General features: G+C 47.2%; 1 protein-coding gene across 2 annotated transcripts in view; it reads right to left on the bottom strand.

The window, feature by feature from the left end:
- Positions 1-5,807: 5,807 nt before the first annotated feature.
- Positions 5,808-14,988, bottom strand: part of PPP2R1A (protein phosphatase 2 scaffold subunit Aalpha) — a gene marked incomplete at its 3' end in the record, with an annotated part of 30,090 nt that continues 20,909 nt past the window's right edge. Inside the window, exons 9-15 of one of the 2 annotated variants that reach the window (XM_081275150.1) lie at positions 14,734-14,868; positions 11,135-11,308; positions 10,758-10,818; positions 9,958-10,112; positions 8,745-8,887; positions 6,376-6,467; positions 5,808-6,259 (exon numbers count right to left, since the gene is read on the bottom strand). In XM_081275150.1, the coding sequence (XP_081131276.1) occupies positions 6,243-6,259; positions 6,376-6,467; positions 8,745-8,887; positions 9,958-10,112; positions 10,758-10,818; positions 11,135-11,308; positions 14,734-14,868 (777 nt within the window). Of the gene's footprint in view, positions 6,260-6,355; positions 6,468-8,744; positions 8,888-9,957; positions 10,113-10,757; positions 10,819-11,134; positions 11,309-14,733; positions 14,869-14,988 lie in introns of those variants that run through there. The other variant, XM_081275151.1, reaches the window with a different exon arrangement.

Below are 14,988 nucleotides of genomic sequence, written 5' to 3'. Positions count from 1 at the left end.
CCTATCCCATCATGGTCCCTGGGTGACCACTATGTGACAGCTAACTACGTAAGTCTATTTTTTTCTCTTTTATTATAATTTGTGTAAATGGAATCACGTTGCATAACTCTTCAGTATTTAGCTAAAAATTACATGCTTCTGAACTTATCTGCATTTTCACAGTTAGTGATAGGATTCCACTGTATGGGACTCCAGCTGTAAATCATCCCTCCCTTGATGAACGTGTGGGGCTTCAGTTTGGGGCATCATCCGTAGTGCTGGCATGGAAGTTCTACCTCATGTTTTAAAGACACAGTAGTGCTTTCTACTGTGTATGGGTTCACATATAGAAGAAAGTGTTGGGTCTCCAGCTTGCACATACATACAGATCTAGAACACCTCAGTTTTAGAAAACACTTCCAATATTCCCAAATTTTTGTATGCATTTCACACCAAGAAAAAGCTCTTAATTTTAAACTTGACAAGTTCTCCTTTGTATCTCTCATTTTTTGTTCTGTTTAGGTTACTTTCCCAGGACTGGGATGTAGCTCAAAGGTACAGCACCTGCTTAGTCTGTGTGAGTCCCTGGGCTCAATTCCCAACACCACGAAAAGAAAACAAAACAGAATATGCCCACTTCTGACCCCTGACACTTTCTCTTGGCTGCTTTGGCAACTCCTGCCCCCTGCCCTCCCAGCCTCTAACCTGTGCTGTTGTCCCCTTGCCCAGCCTCTTATTCCCTTGTGGTTCAACCTCCTCCTCCCAGACTTTTTTTTTTTTTTTTTTAAAGAGAGAGTGAGAGAGGAGAGAGAGAGAGAGAGAGAGAGAGAGAGAGAGAGAGAGAGAGAGAGAGAGAGAGAATTTTTAATATTTATTTTTTAGTTCTCGGCGGACACAACATCTTTGTTGGTATGTGGTGCTGAGGATCGAACCCGGGTCGCACGCATGCCAGGCGAGCGCGCTACCGCTTGAGCCACATCCCCAGCCCTCCTCCTTGGACCACTGCCTACTTCCAAGACCCACCAACCCCATATTCCACTTCTCCTATAACACCTGATTGCTAAATCTGCGATAGGTTTCCTGTGACTTTCACAAACTACTGATCTTTACCACTTTTGCCCAATATCTCATCTGCATTTCTTCCTTAATTCTCACAAAGTCCTCACTTTCCCCTATGCCCTCAATCCCTACAATGCACATTGACCCCTCTGCCACACTTAACACCATCTGCCTTTTATCCTTTCAGGTCCTTTTCTCCTGCTCTCTATGCTGCCATGCCCAGACTCTGCACCACTTTTATCAGCACCCTGCCCCTTTTGTACCTGGGTGTCCTCCACCCAAGCACCTCTCTCTTCCAAACGCCACAGCCTTCTTACAAAGTGTCTCAATGTTAGGTGGTAAAGCTCACTAATTTTTCAGGCTGTGGCTATTGTTTGGACTTGGAAGCTCCCCAAAGATTCACGTTAAAGGCCTAGTTTCCAGGATGGTCTACCGGGAGGTGATGGGCCTTTTAATAGGTGGAACCTAATGGTCCCTGGAGACATGCCCTTGAAGGGAATCTTGGGATTCTGGCCCTTTGTCTTCCTGTTTGCTTCCTGGTTGGTGGGTGGTTTTTTTATGCCACACACTGCTGCCAGGATACAGTGCCAAAGTATTAGGGTCAATGGATCACAAAATGGAACCTCAAAAACTGTGAGCCAAAATAAGCCTTTTCCCTTTATAAGTTGATTATCTTGGGTTTTTCATCATAGTTACACAAAGCTAACATACTGTTTATGAGTATTGTCCTGGTAAGTTGTATGGGTGGAAGGGTTACAAGTGATGGGATGGGCCCTCTTCTCTGGCATCCAGAGGTCTGGAGATACAACTACTATATATGACATGTCAAGACACACAAACACACACAGACACACACACACAAACACATACACACACACACGGTGACTACGTATGATTACAAGTAGTGTGTACATGCCAAGTATGTGCATGGATCTTTGAATGTGCTGCCAACTGTGTATGTGAGGGACTGTATAAGCATCATGGAAGGCTCCATGTGTACTTGAGTGTGAGTGTCCACACGCACATTTTCATCCTTGTATAAGTGTGTAAATGGTTTTTGTATATAGTCTGGGTCATCTACCAATCAACCCAAGTTGAATACTGGGGATGCCTGGATGATGAACCTGATCAAACTGTGAATCTGTCTTTAGGAATACTCAAAGAATCCATTTCAACTCCTAAATTAAGTCATCCTGACGTGGGTGAAGTTCATAGAGAAAAGACTGACATAACTTCTTGCCATTGGCCAGTGGGTCATGGCTGAACTCAAATAGATGTCATGTAGCAGACTATTTTTTATTTACCAAGTGGGGCTTTTCCTGTTTCTCTGCCACACTGAGATGAATTTATTTCTATCAACATTTGAGAAACTCATGTCAGGTAAGGGAATGCTAGAACTAGTCCCCAATACAGTCTGCCCTTGCCTGTTCCTCTGCCCGTATTAATCAGTTAGGCAGGAATAGAGACACATTGAGATGGGCCTCTCAGGAGACACCAGACTTCTATTCCTAGAGGAAACCAGTCTGGGTTGTAAGAGTGAGGCCTGGGGCTTTTGCAAAGTTCACAGTCCATCTGTGTAGTGGAGGGCTCCTGGGAATATACCAGAGTATTTCCATGGCTTAGAGCAGAGCGTCCAGGATCTCATGGAAGAGGCAACTGCAATACTTGTTTATCAGACACCCTCCACACCAAGACTTCTGCAGTAGAGGCTCATCCAGGAGCTTGGCTTTGGTCAAGGATGGGGTCACAATGGAGCACAACCAAAGCCCACCCTTGTTCTGAAATGCTGCCCAGGCCATGGAGGGAGAATGACACTGGCATAGCACATCCTTCTCCATTTTAGATGACTTAATGCACATCTGCTCAGGTTTTATTTTTAGAATGCATGTATTTTTTAAAATGTAATTTGGAAAAAAAAAAATCCCCTCTACAGAAATATTCAGACTTGTTGAAACAAGAAAATCCAAAGAAGACCTCATCCCAGGACTTGGCTCAAGCCACCCTCCCCTTTCTCCCTCAATGACAAATGTTAGAGAGCTGTGAGGTCACTGGAGCTACCCGCTTCTGAGGACTTCCCTCCCACTTGATCTCCAGGAAGGGTAAGGGACAAGCATCTCCAATGTTAGTAATGGCTACACCCTAATCAGAGGAGTGGGTTAGAAAGCTGTGCATCTGAGTCATCTTGAGGAATAGCTGCCCTGCCCCGTGGAAGCTGATAAGTTGTAATCTGCTCCCTCACCTAAGCATGACATGAGGTTCCACCCTGAGCACATTCTAGAAGAGCAGGGAAAGGGGACTTTCCCTGAGTAGGGAAGGAGGGTAGCCATAGAACACTGCTATGCACTGTGGGCACTTTCCTGCACCAAAGGGAAATGATCTCACATTCCTAAATCCCCTTCCTATCTCAGAACTACTGTGCAGACAAACAGTCTGAGAGCTATGGTGCTTGGTATGTCAGTAGTAACCTCAGCTATCTCAACACCGGACACTATGGCCAAAGGAAGAACAAGCAGTGGGCAGGCCTAAGAGCCAGGAAGAAAAAGAGGACCTGCAGACCTGGGCAGGATTCTCTCTATAATTTCAAGCAACACTCACATCCCCTCTCCAGCCACAGAGCAGAATTGGCTTCCAAGTTCAGGACATGAAACTGACCCCTGATATGAGCAAGTGTTGTGTATATCCTCCCTTCCCAAGGCAGCCTGCTCCAAAGAAAGCCCTGGAGGCAGGAATACTGTCCTGGGAACAGTAGGCATTTTCTACAGTTTAGAGACTTAATCAGGAGGTAGAACTGACTGGGAATGTATGTTTGAAGACTTTTTTGATGTGGACCCTGGGGGGAAAAAGGGCAAGGCCTAGGAATATGGCAGGTGCTGCTAAAGGGTCAGCTATAAAACACTGCTATCTAGAAGCAGGTCAACCTGACACTGACGCTTTTCTCAGGTGGGTATCAAAGGAAAAAATTCCCTTCCCAATGGGAAGAGCCTGGTCCCCAGCTGATTGCTACAGTGCAATGCCAAGGAATCCTCCATGAATGACAGGAATGTTTGTGATACTACCACATGTTCTCTCAGGAGAAAGGAGGCAAAATGAGGAAGAGGTTGGGATGGGAAGTGAATGAAGAGGAGAAAAGAGCCACTCCAGGGAGAAGACATAAATTTCCCCCTCCCCAGCTTGACACCCACAGCAAAAACCGATGGACCTGGGCCCAGGTGGCGCGGCTCAGCAGGGGGCTCCCGCAGCAGAGCACTTCAGCAGAGATGCACACAGGTTCCACCAAGGGAGGTTTCCAGGCCTGTCACTCCTAGACAGATGAGCCTGGCGTCTTCCTTCCTTCAGGATGGTGTTTATCCATCCTGATGATAAGCAGGACTGTGTCCTTGGTGTAAACAGGAATCACCTGTGATCCTCATCTGTTCTGGGAAGCTGTAGTAATTCCTGTGCCTGAGGGGACAGTGCCAGGGCTCTGCCTGAACTTCTATTCATTAACTAAAGGCACCAAATAACTCCACAACCTCACCTTTTGACCCAAGTGGTGTGAGTCAGACTAGTAGCAAAAAAGTCAAAGAAGCAGAATCATCCAAAAAGAAGACCAAGCTTATGCGTGGTGCTGTAAAGTGGCCACTAGAGAGAAGTTGTGCAGCTGTTGATTCAGACCTGCAGGGAGGAGAGGAGGACAGTGGAGCGCATCCTGGCCAGTTCCAGGACCAAGGGCCTTGCTCTGTGAACTTCCACACATACACACCATCCAAGTGCCATGCTCCTTCCTCTGGGGCTCTCTGGGCCCCTCCCTGCATCAGTTAGGATTTAGATGACCAACAAGTGATAAGATCTCTGAACAGTCAATTAAGAGTGCAGCCCCTCCTTGTGACCTATACCAGCCAGCTGGCTGTTTGCAGCATCAGGAGCCCAGGCTCTCGTCTTGCTCTTCTGCCTTGCAAGGCCTACATTCCATAGGTAATCTTCTGGCCTAAGATGCCTGTCTCCATTCCAGCCATCTTATCTACATCCCAGAGTTCAGGAAGCAGGGGAAGGTGGGGGTCATGCCTCCCCCTCCTCACCCCCAAGGATCATTTCATAAAAGCCACATATACCATTTCTGTTCACACCTTTCCGGCCAGAATGTAGTCACAACTCCACTCCAAACTTCAACAGACACTGGGGAATGTCTCAATCCCAGGCAGTCACGTGCCCAGCTAAAACTCAAGAGCTTCCATGTTAAGAGGGGGAGAAGAGCAGAGAATAAGAACAAATGCTTCTGTCACTAAAGTTCCCTTACTGCTTACTGCTCTAGCTTTGACTATTCTGAGGCTCAAAGACAGGGCCCAAACCCAAGACACCGTAGCATGTAGGGCCTGGTGCACAGGGTGTGCAGCAATCTAAAAATAGTCTTGACTGCACATCATGTGCAACACAGGGCTTCTTAATTCACAGGAACTAACTCATTAGGCACACATAACTGGCCTTACAACCTAGGCACAACTGTAACCCCCACTTTACAGAGCACAAAACCAAGGACTATGCTGCTCTTAAGCAATAAATGTACTGCTAGCATCTATACAAGTCAACCACAGCATAGAACTCTATGGGCAGACATCATGAGGGGACCGCTACCCGTAGGCCAACACACTGCTGGTGGACCTCAGGGAACACTTCTCACTCTAGAGACACCTGCTGTAATGGCTCTAGGACTAGTTCCCCCCAGAGAGAAGGGCATAGTCTGTGGCCTTGAGGTGGCACCCCCTCCTCCATGCCGACAACTCAGACCAAAGGACTATTTCTAGACCTTTATTTCTCTGTGAAAAGAAGGAAAAAGGAATAAAATAAAAATGGCAGAGTTGACACAAAAAATCCACTGGGGGATGGGAAACAGGGAAGTGGACAAGTAGATGGGAAGGGGTCCCCATTACAGCAGCAGGAGCCAGTGACCTGGGATGCTCACATCTCTCCCCCAATGCAGGCAGGTGTGGCCCCTTCCTCCCAGGTTGCTGCCCTGTCCTACCTTGTGCTCCCCCAGCCCCTTGGGAGGTGGACAGTGACAAGTCATCCCAGGCTGGGGAGAGGAGGAACCGTGCTGGGTGAAGGGGCCTGGGGTCAGACCATGCACAGGGAGTGACAGTCAGTGGCCCTCTACTTCTCCCCAAAGGAGGTACTTAGGGGAGTTGGAGGGTGGACACCAGAAGCCGGCGTGGGCTCTTCTTCCAGCATCAGGCGAGAGAGAGAACTGGGAAAAAGGAACAGGCGAGACTCAGAACCACAGCTCTCCCTCTGCCCACAACTGCCACATCTCCCTCTTCCCAGGCCACTGTGAACTGGGGCTCTATGCTTTCAAGGCCTTACCAGTCAGAGCCTCCTGGGCAAAGTACTTGACATCCACATCCTGGTCCTGGGTCAGCTTCTCCAAGATGGGCTTGACTTCACTCTGCAGGGTGCTGGGAGAAGGGAGACGAGAGGTAAGCCAGGCGTATCTGGGGGCCACAGATGGGCAGAGAGTTCCTGAGTAAGAGTCAAAAACAGACACACACACACACTCCAAAACCCAAGTGGGGAAGCCTCCAGAGCCGAGGAAATACCCATACACAAATAAGAAGTCTCTGAGGCCCAGGATACAATTACTCTGAAGGTTGGAAGGTGACAAACAAGGACAGACATCTCAGGGGCCCAGAAAAGGAACATCAGAGCTGTCAGGGAACGTAGAGCAAAGAGGCAGAGAACCCATGAGTCTCAACTGAGCAGCTGGGTGAGACACATATTCACTGAGGCCCCTGTGTATTATGTGTGAACACAGTGTTACATCACTCTTGATTCCCGCCCATGGAGAGCTTGAACCAGGAAAAGACACAGTCCAAACTGGGAATAAGTAAAAGGCGTGGGACAAGAGGCTCAGCTGGGGAGTTCCTGGCCCTGCAGGAGCTCAGCAGAGAAATCCACTCTCACCTACTTGGACCCAGGGACATGCACCTTCATTGAAAATCAGTAATTTGGGGAATGAAGAAAGATTTCTGAGACAAATGAAAGGTAAGAAATAAGGTGTACACATCCCATTTGTTTTCTCCCCGCTGACAGAGAACTCCCCTTCCTCCCATGTAATCAAGGATTTGTTTTGCTTATTTCTGAACTTGAAATAAATGGTGTATCTTCCTGGGTCTGGGTTCTCTCTCAACAAGATGTCTGAGTCACTTGTGTCATTGTAAGGGTCTGCTTTCTCACTGTTGGGTGAGTTTTCAGCCCCATGAATAAGCCCCAATGAGTCCACTCTATGGTGGACAGGCACTTGGGTTGCTTCTACCTTGCCACTGCTACGTGCAAAGCTACCACCAGCATCTGTCTGTCTCCTCTGGGACACAGACTAGGGTAACAAGGGGTGGCACACAGGGTTCAGGTGTAACTAGCCTCACTTCAGCCCACCATCATTCAGAGCACATGGCCCCTTCCACAGCCCCTGGCAGTCAGTGAGCCATCCTGCTGATCCACACCCAGCCACGGGCAGGACACACCACCATGTCATGCATTATCTTGATGGCGAATGATGCTGATGCCCTGTCATATCCTTTCTGGCCATCTGGAGACACTCCTTTTGAACTATAAGTTCAAGTCTTTTTGCCTTTGTCTTTCTTGGGCTTCCCTCACCTTAGTATTTTGTACACAAGTTTTCTGGGTGAATCCTGCAAATACCTCCTTCTTAATCAGGGGTTTTCCATTTCACTTTGAAATGTAACTTTTAATAAATAATTCTTCGTTTACTGAAGGCCCTTTATCAATCTCTTCCTATGCCAAGTCATGAAGACATATATTCTCCTACATTTTCTTCTAAAGATCTATTTCTTTGTCTTTCTGTTCTGCTCTGTCACTTCAAGTTAATTTGCTTATACACTGAGACAAGTTCTTTTATTTACATGTGGACATCCAAGTGAGCCACCACTTTTGAAACCATGAGCACTGCCCACCAAAGTGCACTGGGATCTGCTGCTACACCAGCTCCATCTGCTCTTCCGCCTCCACCCTATCCTCTGTGCTGTATGAACGTCCTTGAATCTACACCTGTTTTGATTATAGTGGCATCCTAAGTCTTGGAATCTGGTAGAATACTTCATCCAACTTCATTCTTAAGAATGCTTTGGCTAATTCAGATCTCTGCATTTCCATGTTATTTCCAGCATCATCCTGTCAATTTTCCACAAAAAATATCTGCTGAAATTTAATGGGCTTGTACCAAATCTAAAGATGTATTTGGAGAATTATTCCATGCACAAATATTATTTAGGTTTCCCTGAATTTCTTAGAACAATGTTTTATAGATTTCATCAGGTGTTTCACATCTTTCATTTAATGTTTATTCTACTATTATTAATTATACAAGTACATGCATAACACACACACACACACACACACACACACACACATATATGCACACACAGAGATTTATATATGTATGTGTGTATATATATTATATGTAAATACTTGTTAATTTCATTTTCTAATGATTGGTTGCTGGTACAGAGTGCTACCCTCTCCTCTTTCCTTCCATTCTGTGAAGCAGGTCACACGAATGCTCATTCTACACTTGAGAAAACACACTGCAAAGGGGAAGAGAGAGGACAGGGCCACAGAACAAGCCAAAAGCAGTGCTAGACTTCAACCCTGGGCTCCATCTTCAAAGGTCAAAGATTAACATGCCCTGCTAGTGTGAGGGAGCACCCAGGCCTCACCTGTTGTCCAGAATGGGCCCTATCTTCTGTAGGGACTTGGCCACGTTGAAACGGACATTGGCAACTGGGTCCCCAGCCATACGCAAGACCGTGGGCAACATGTGCTTGGTAGTGATGTCCTGCCCACATACTTCAGACAGCACCTGGGGGCCAGCGAGTGACAAAGGGATTATTATGTGAAGTTAAGGCTAAATTCTATGTTCCCTGTCCTCTGTAGGCCACTAAAATGATCATCAGGCCCTAGAGGGATGCTGGGCAGCATCTGGATCCAGAAGACCATACTAAGAGTGGTTTATCCTCTAGAAGCTCCCGGGTTCCCTACCACTATGGCATATCCCCTAACATTGTGGCATGTTCTTGGTCTGTCCTATGGGGATGGGCCTTGATTCGTTTTTTTTGTTTGTTTGTTTGTTTGTTTTTTTAGTTTTCAGCAGACACAACATCTTTGTTGGTATGTGGTGCTGAGGATCGAACCCGGGCTGCACGCATGCCAGGCGAGCGCGCTACCGCTTGAGCCACATCCCCAGCCCGGGCCTTGATTCTTAACCCTTGAAATCTCTCCTTCATTCAGTGGTTTTTAAACTTTGGCATGAAAGAAATTATCAGAACACTTAGTTATATTTATTTCTAAATCCCATTCTTGACTTTCCAGCCATGTGTATAATTTATACATAAATATAGTAGTGCATAAGATAATCAAAATAATGAAAATGAATAGACAAGTGTACTTCCTACATGTGTCCCAACTGCTCTAAGCCCTTTATGTACAACTCATCACAACCTGAGGAGTTAGGGACTGTGACTACCAGCAGCAAGCCTTTCTAGTGAGAAAACTACAGCATTGAGTGATTAGGTAATTTTCTCAAGGTGTAGAGCTTATGAGTGGCAGAATTTAAACCTAGGTGTGAGTCTAGAGCCTGCATGCTTAGCCCCTGTGTCAAAATTAAATAAACTCACATACTCAGCAGGAAAGAAGAGGGTGCTCAAAACACTTTGGAGAGTGCTGCTCATGTTAAACAGGTCTCTCCAACCCTAGGTCTCCCACTATGCAAGTCCCTGCCCTGAGAGATGGATAGCCCTCCAGCCTACAGTCCCTGGATCTGTGGGTTTCTGTCAATTCTTCCATTTCCATGCCAGCTGTTTGGTTGGGAGCCCTCCTCCACCCTCCTCTCCCAGGCACTCTGTTCCACAGATGGGTAGGCGGGGTGCTCACGTTGATGCAGAAGAGTGTAGTCATGCGGTGCAGGTAGTTGGGGTCTCCAGACATGGCCAACACTTTGGGGATGATAGTGGCATGGGCCCACTCCTTCCCAAACTTCTCTACCAGCTTCTTCAGGTTGCTGGTGGCCGCCTCACGGATGGCATAGACTATAGCAGGGTGAGAGGGAGGTGAAGTGCTCAAGGGGCGTAACACCCTACACACTACTGCTTACTCAGCAATGTCTGGTACCAGGCCACATGCGAGCCAATCAACTTTGCCAGAAAGAAAAAAGGGCTCACTATGCTCTATCTAGTGTCTTCTTTTCACACAAATATCTCCTCATCACTCCAAGAGGTGCTGGCCTCAATATACAGAAGAGTAAATTAAGGTCCTGAGACGTCATTTGCCCAAGCAAATCATTAAGCACTTAATAGATCAAACAGTGCCTGGCAGAGATAAACACTGACTTTTATTTTTTACCACTATTAATGAAAACAACGAGCAATTCTTACAATTGCCTTGAGAGACTGAGAAGTCTCATGTTTCACAGAATGGCAATGACTCATTTACGCTTCCAGGCCAAGAGAGTGGGATTCAAACCCAAGTCTGCTCAGTGGTGCTCATGTTTAACAGGTTCAAGCAGTCCCTCGGAGATCTGTTATATCCCCGTCCCAGCCTGTACTTCTCTAGGGTTCTAAATAGCAAGCGAGTGGATCCATGTGAGCATGTGGTGTTGGAGCATGGCCCCAGCCCTTCCATCTACCCCTCCTGGAGCTTTCACCTCCTCCTGCCATCCTGCTGGAGGGACTCACCATGATCCACGAGCCAGGCCATGCACAAGGAGTTGAGTTTCTCATCAAAGAATTCCACCCCCTGCAGGAGCAAAGGAGACAGGGCTCAAGGGAGAGTGGGCAGGGCAAGGTGCCAGAGACCCCAGGGAAACTATAGACATCTCAGACACTGGCTACTTCTCAGCCTCACCTGAAGTGCCCTTTCCCTTCACCCCTTATTGAGTTCTATACATGATCTAAGGCCCTGTGTCCTGGGTCTATTCCTCCGACTCCTAGGCAGTTGTTACGGCCTGCAGCAAGCTTCCATGCCATCACCACCACAGCCCTGCACACTTTACCAGACCCTGGCAGTTTACCACCCCAGGCAGTGTTGCCAGACCCTGAGGCCCTTCACTCACCAGCTGTCCAGCCAGAAGGGGCATGTATTCGATGATGGCCAGTCGTACCCGCCACTTGGCATCTTCAGCCAGCTCCACAATGGCAGGGAGCAAGGACTGAGAGAGCTGTCGGATGCCAATCACTTCATTCACACAGTCCAAATTGGAGATGATGTTCAGCCGCACCTCTGGGCACTGTGGAGAGGACAGGAGGTTCTGAAAGAATGCTCTGTGCACTCAACTCAGGACCCATAAAAAGAGAATAAAAGCACCAGTTCTGCACAACCAATATCTCACAAGGGCCTTCCCAGCTCCTGGCCCTATAGTAAAGGCACACAGGGCAAGCAGCATTTATTAGCAGGTGATGCAGCTTTTTAAATCTTATCACCTCAAGACATGTTGAGCCACTTTGAGAGAGCTTGCAAGAAGCACAGCAGAGATTACAATGTTATAGCAAAAGCAAGAGTAATGCAGGCATGATTTTAAACCTGGTTCTGCCACCTGCTAGCTGTGGCTTCTGGGAAGGGGTCCTTTCTGGGTATCAAACTGTTGACATTAAAAGTGCATCCTATAGCTACTGAGAGTAAAGGAGGGGCCACAGTTACTAGCACACAAAAGGATTAATGTGTAGGAGCTTATTTTTATCATTGCTGTTGCTTTTATTCTCTGCCCATTTGAGTCCCAAATGACATATATATATATATATATATATATATATATATCCATCAATATCCGTAAAGCATACAAACACATTTATAAGAAAAGACATATAGGGCTGGGGATGTGGCTCAAGCGGTAGCGTGCTCGCCTGGCATGCATGCGGCCCGGGTTCGATCCTCAGCACCACATACAATTTTCTCTCTCTCTCTCTCTCTCTCTCTCTGTCTCTCTCTCCCTCCCTCCCTCCCTCCCTCTTTAAAAAAAAAAAAAATCTCTGTCTAAAAAAAAAAAAAAAAAAGACATATAAATGAAGTTCTCTCTCTCTCTTTTTTTTTTTTTGATACCAGGGATTGAACACTTGAACACTTAACCACTGAGCTACGTCCCCAGCCCTTTTTTACTTTGATAGGATCTTGTTAAGTTGCTGAGGCTGGCCTCAAACTTGTGATCCTCCTGCCTCAGCCTCCCAAGCAATGGAACTGCAGGAATGTGCCACTGCACCTGGCCACAATTAGTTCTTGTTATTCAATACAGAAGCTCTACTAGGTCCTTGTCCTATATTACATACTCCTGAATGGCAGACACGGAGCTACTTTTCTCTATATTCCCTTAGAAGTGTGGGGTAAAGAAGCAAGCATTGAAACAAACCAGTGAACCAACTTAGTAAGTGTGCAGAAAAGTCAGCAGGTCAAGGCTATCCAAACATTGCACATTCAGAGAAAGGTCTGGCCCTTGACCAGCTCCTGGGAAGGAACCTCTAAGCCCCTGGGATGTCCTGACAGGCAAGAGTGTCCTGGTTTACCTTGGGCTACTCCAGATAGTCTGTGCTAACACTGTGATCCACGGTTGAGGCCTTGGTATCAGCATGCTCTCTGGAGGGGCTGGGGACTAAGTAACTAAGGTTAGTCACAAGTGCTGCTGGCCTGTGCAACCAACTGCCAATGAAATCCCGACCACTCAGGCTCAGGGGAGCCGCCTGGTTGGGAACACTCCATGTGTGCTGCCACACATCACTGCTAGGTGAATTAAACACTGTCCTCACAACTGCACTGGGAGAAGACAATGGAAACCCAGCTGGTCTCTCTCCCACGCAACTGTGATTCAGCAAAGACTTCAATCTGAATCCCTGCACTGCATTAAACAGGAAATGTGAACAGAACAGCTCATCTAAACTCTGCAGGCTATTGCAGCAACCCATTGAACATGAGGATGGACTCACGAACCCAGACATAGCAAGAAATGAATAAAGAGACTAGCAGTCAATGGGAGGTCAAGATGGCCTTATATGGAACCCCCAAAGTGAAATCCCACAAGAGGTTCCCCAACAATTCCTATGTAAAAAGCATATGAATCCCTTTTACCAAAATGACAAGATTTTCCATCAGGGATGGAAGGTAGCCAGTATTCTGCTACTTAGTCTGAAGGCTAAAGAAGTCTCAGAACCAAGATCCCCCACCTTGGGGGGGGGGGGGGGGAGTCAGTTTTCTATAACTCCAAACACTCGGGGAGAAGGGAGGAAGTGTTCTGGTGATAACCAGCTTGTTGACTTCCCTTTCCTCTTAGAGTGCTTTCCTTGGAACTTCTGTGAAAGTGTTCATGTGTGATCATAAACTGACATAAATGATCTTACTGAAAGCTTCCCCAGCTTTCCTTCAGAGGGATTTGTATGCAACAGTTTACAAAAGCTCAGACTATCATGTCATCAGGAGAGCCACCCCGTGGTTTCCTCCTACCAAAGAAAAACCTTTTAATGAAATGACTTCCACCAGCAGTTTTAAGTCAAACATAACCCTTCTGCTTTTTTCTACCTTGGCTCCCCTAAACAGCTCTTTGGTACCTGAGCCTGACAGAGATAAACTGAAGACTGACTATTCTCAGGAAAAAATCCACAATCATTTGTTAAGAGCTTCTGATCTGTCTTTCCTTCCTGCTTCAGAAAAAGACTTTTGGAGTAGGAACACCTATGTGGCCATCTTCACCCAAGTCTGAGAAAATGTGCATATGAATGTGTCAGAAACTGCAACTATGTAATGTCATCAAAGTGCTCCATTAGAGGTAAACATGACCCAAATAAAACGGGACCACTGATCCAGCCTGGCCCCTCCCTGACCCCTGCAGTCACCCCCATGTGGCCTCCCCTGCGACCTCCGGCCACCTTACTTCCTTTGGCCACTTTACTTCCTTCCTACTGGCCTCAGGGTTCTATTCTAAAGTCCCGGCTCTGCCAATTGCCCACAGCTTCAAATCCAAACTCCTTTCCTAGTAGTCACACTGATGATCTCTCCAGTTACATCCTCTTGCCTTCTCTGGTCCTGGCCACTTGGACAGTCAGGAGTGGTCACACGACTATCTCTGGATAATGGGGCATGCAGGGTGTGAGCAGATGTAATGTCTTGTCCCTAGGAGGACCAGGTCTGTTGCTGTCAGGTGCCAACCTTTTCATGGGGGCTGGGAGACAGTAAAAATTAGAGCATTCACCTCAGACCCAGAAGGAGTCGAAGTCAGCAGGGCTAACCCACCAGTGTGGGCTCACTGTGAGAGAAATAATCCTGTCTTATTTAAGTCACTGTATCTTAAGGTCTCTATTACAGCATCGTCACCTGAGCCCTAAAAAACATGACCCAACTGTCTCAGCACCTATAGCACCTTGGATGCTGTAGATGGGTATTGCCCTTCTGCCCTCTCTGCTCCCGGTTTGTGAAGGTCAAAGATCAAAACTGACTTGTTCTTCCTCATTTGTATTCCCAACACCCAGGAAAAGGACCAAACACTTAGTGCGGGACATACAAAACAAAGCCTGATTCGAGAATGAGTGAACACACAGATCATTGTGCCCACAAACAATAAACTGAGCAGAGATTTGAATGCCTGCAGAGGTCCTAGTGGATTTCTGGTCAAGCTGGGCCACCAGCCTGTCACCTCTGCAAACTCAGAGCTGAATTCCCTCCAGGCATCCTTACCTCATCCTTCAGCTGAGCCAAGAAGAGGGGCAAGAGATGTTCAATGGTGTTGTCTTTGCCCAAGATGGGAGAGAGGCCCATGATGACTGAGGCCAAGGCTGACTTGACGTGCTGGTTAGCATCTGACACCAGCTCCTGTGAGGGAGAAGGGAGGAGGCACCAGCATCAGGCCACCCTGCAGTGGCAATGGCCAAGCAGACGCCAACTCTGAAGAAGCTCTTGAGACAGCCGCTCCTCTGCCCTGCTCACTAGTAG

Source organism: Spermophilus citellus, assembly GCF_964194105.1.
Source record: "Spermophilus citellus genome assembly, chromosome: 18".
NCBI classification, from domain to species: Eukaryota; Metazoa; Chordata; class Mammalia; order Rodentia; family Sciuridae; genus Spermophilus; species Spermophilus citellus.
Note: the sequence above shows the minus strand (reverse complement) of the source record. Positions and strands in the feature narration are given on the sequence as shown.